Below are 403 nucleotides of genomic sequence, written 5' to 3' on the forward strand. Positions count from 1 at the left end.
CTGCCAAGAGGGGAAGGTTGCAAAGGAGAGCTGGAAAAGTGTCCAGCAGCACCAGCAGACGCAGCACCCCCTTACCGATGTGAATGATTGAATCTGCAATCGCCGCTTTCCAGGTTCGAGTCCAACAGACGGACACGACCAGGATGAGGGAGAAAACTTCCATCTCCTCCGGAGGTCCAGGCTTTGTAACAACAGATCTCTTCGCCAAACGGTGCCACCGCGGAGGATAGCGCGGCGCAGGAAACCTAAGAGTTTGAGGTGCCGCCGGCGGAGCGTGTAAATCCCGGTGGCTGGCGCACAGCCGCGGCTGGGCAGAGAGCGAGCCCGGGGCTCCGAGCGCCTCTCTCCTCGGCGAAACCCCGCGTCACTTCGGGGGGCTCCTGGGCAGCACCAGAGTTGCTGG

At 61.8% G+C, this 403-nt stretch overlaps 1 protein-coding gene across 1 annotated transcript in view; it reads right to left on the bottom strand.

Moving 5' to 3' along the window:
* Positions 1-163, bottom strand: part of GRID2 (glutamate receptor, ionotropic, delta 2) — a 749,749-nt gene extending 749,586 nt beyond the window's left edge. The window contains 1 exon segment of the mRNA XM_009329760.1: positions 76-163. Within this exon segment, the coding sequence (XP_009328035.1) occupies positions 76-163 (88 nt within the window).
* Positions 164-403: the final 240 nt, after the last annotated feature.

This window comes from Pygoscelis adeliae, unplaced genomic scaffold, assembly GCF_000699105.1.
Source record: "Pygoscelis adeliae isolate BGI_AS28 unplaced genomic scaffold, ASM69910v1 Scaffold67, whole genome shotgun sequence".
NCBI classification, from domain to species: Eukaryota; Metazoa; Chordata; class Aves; order Sphenisciformes; family Spheniscidae; genus Pygoscelis; species Pygoscelis adeliae.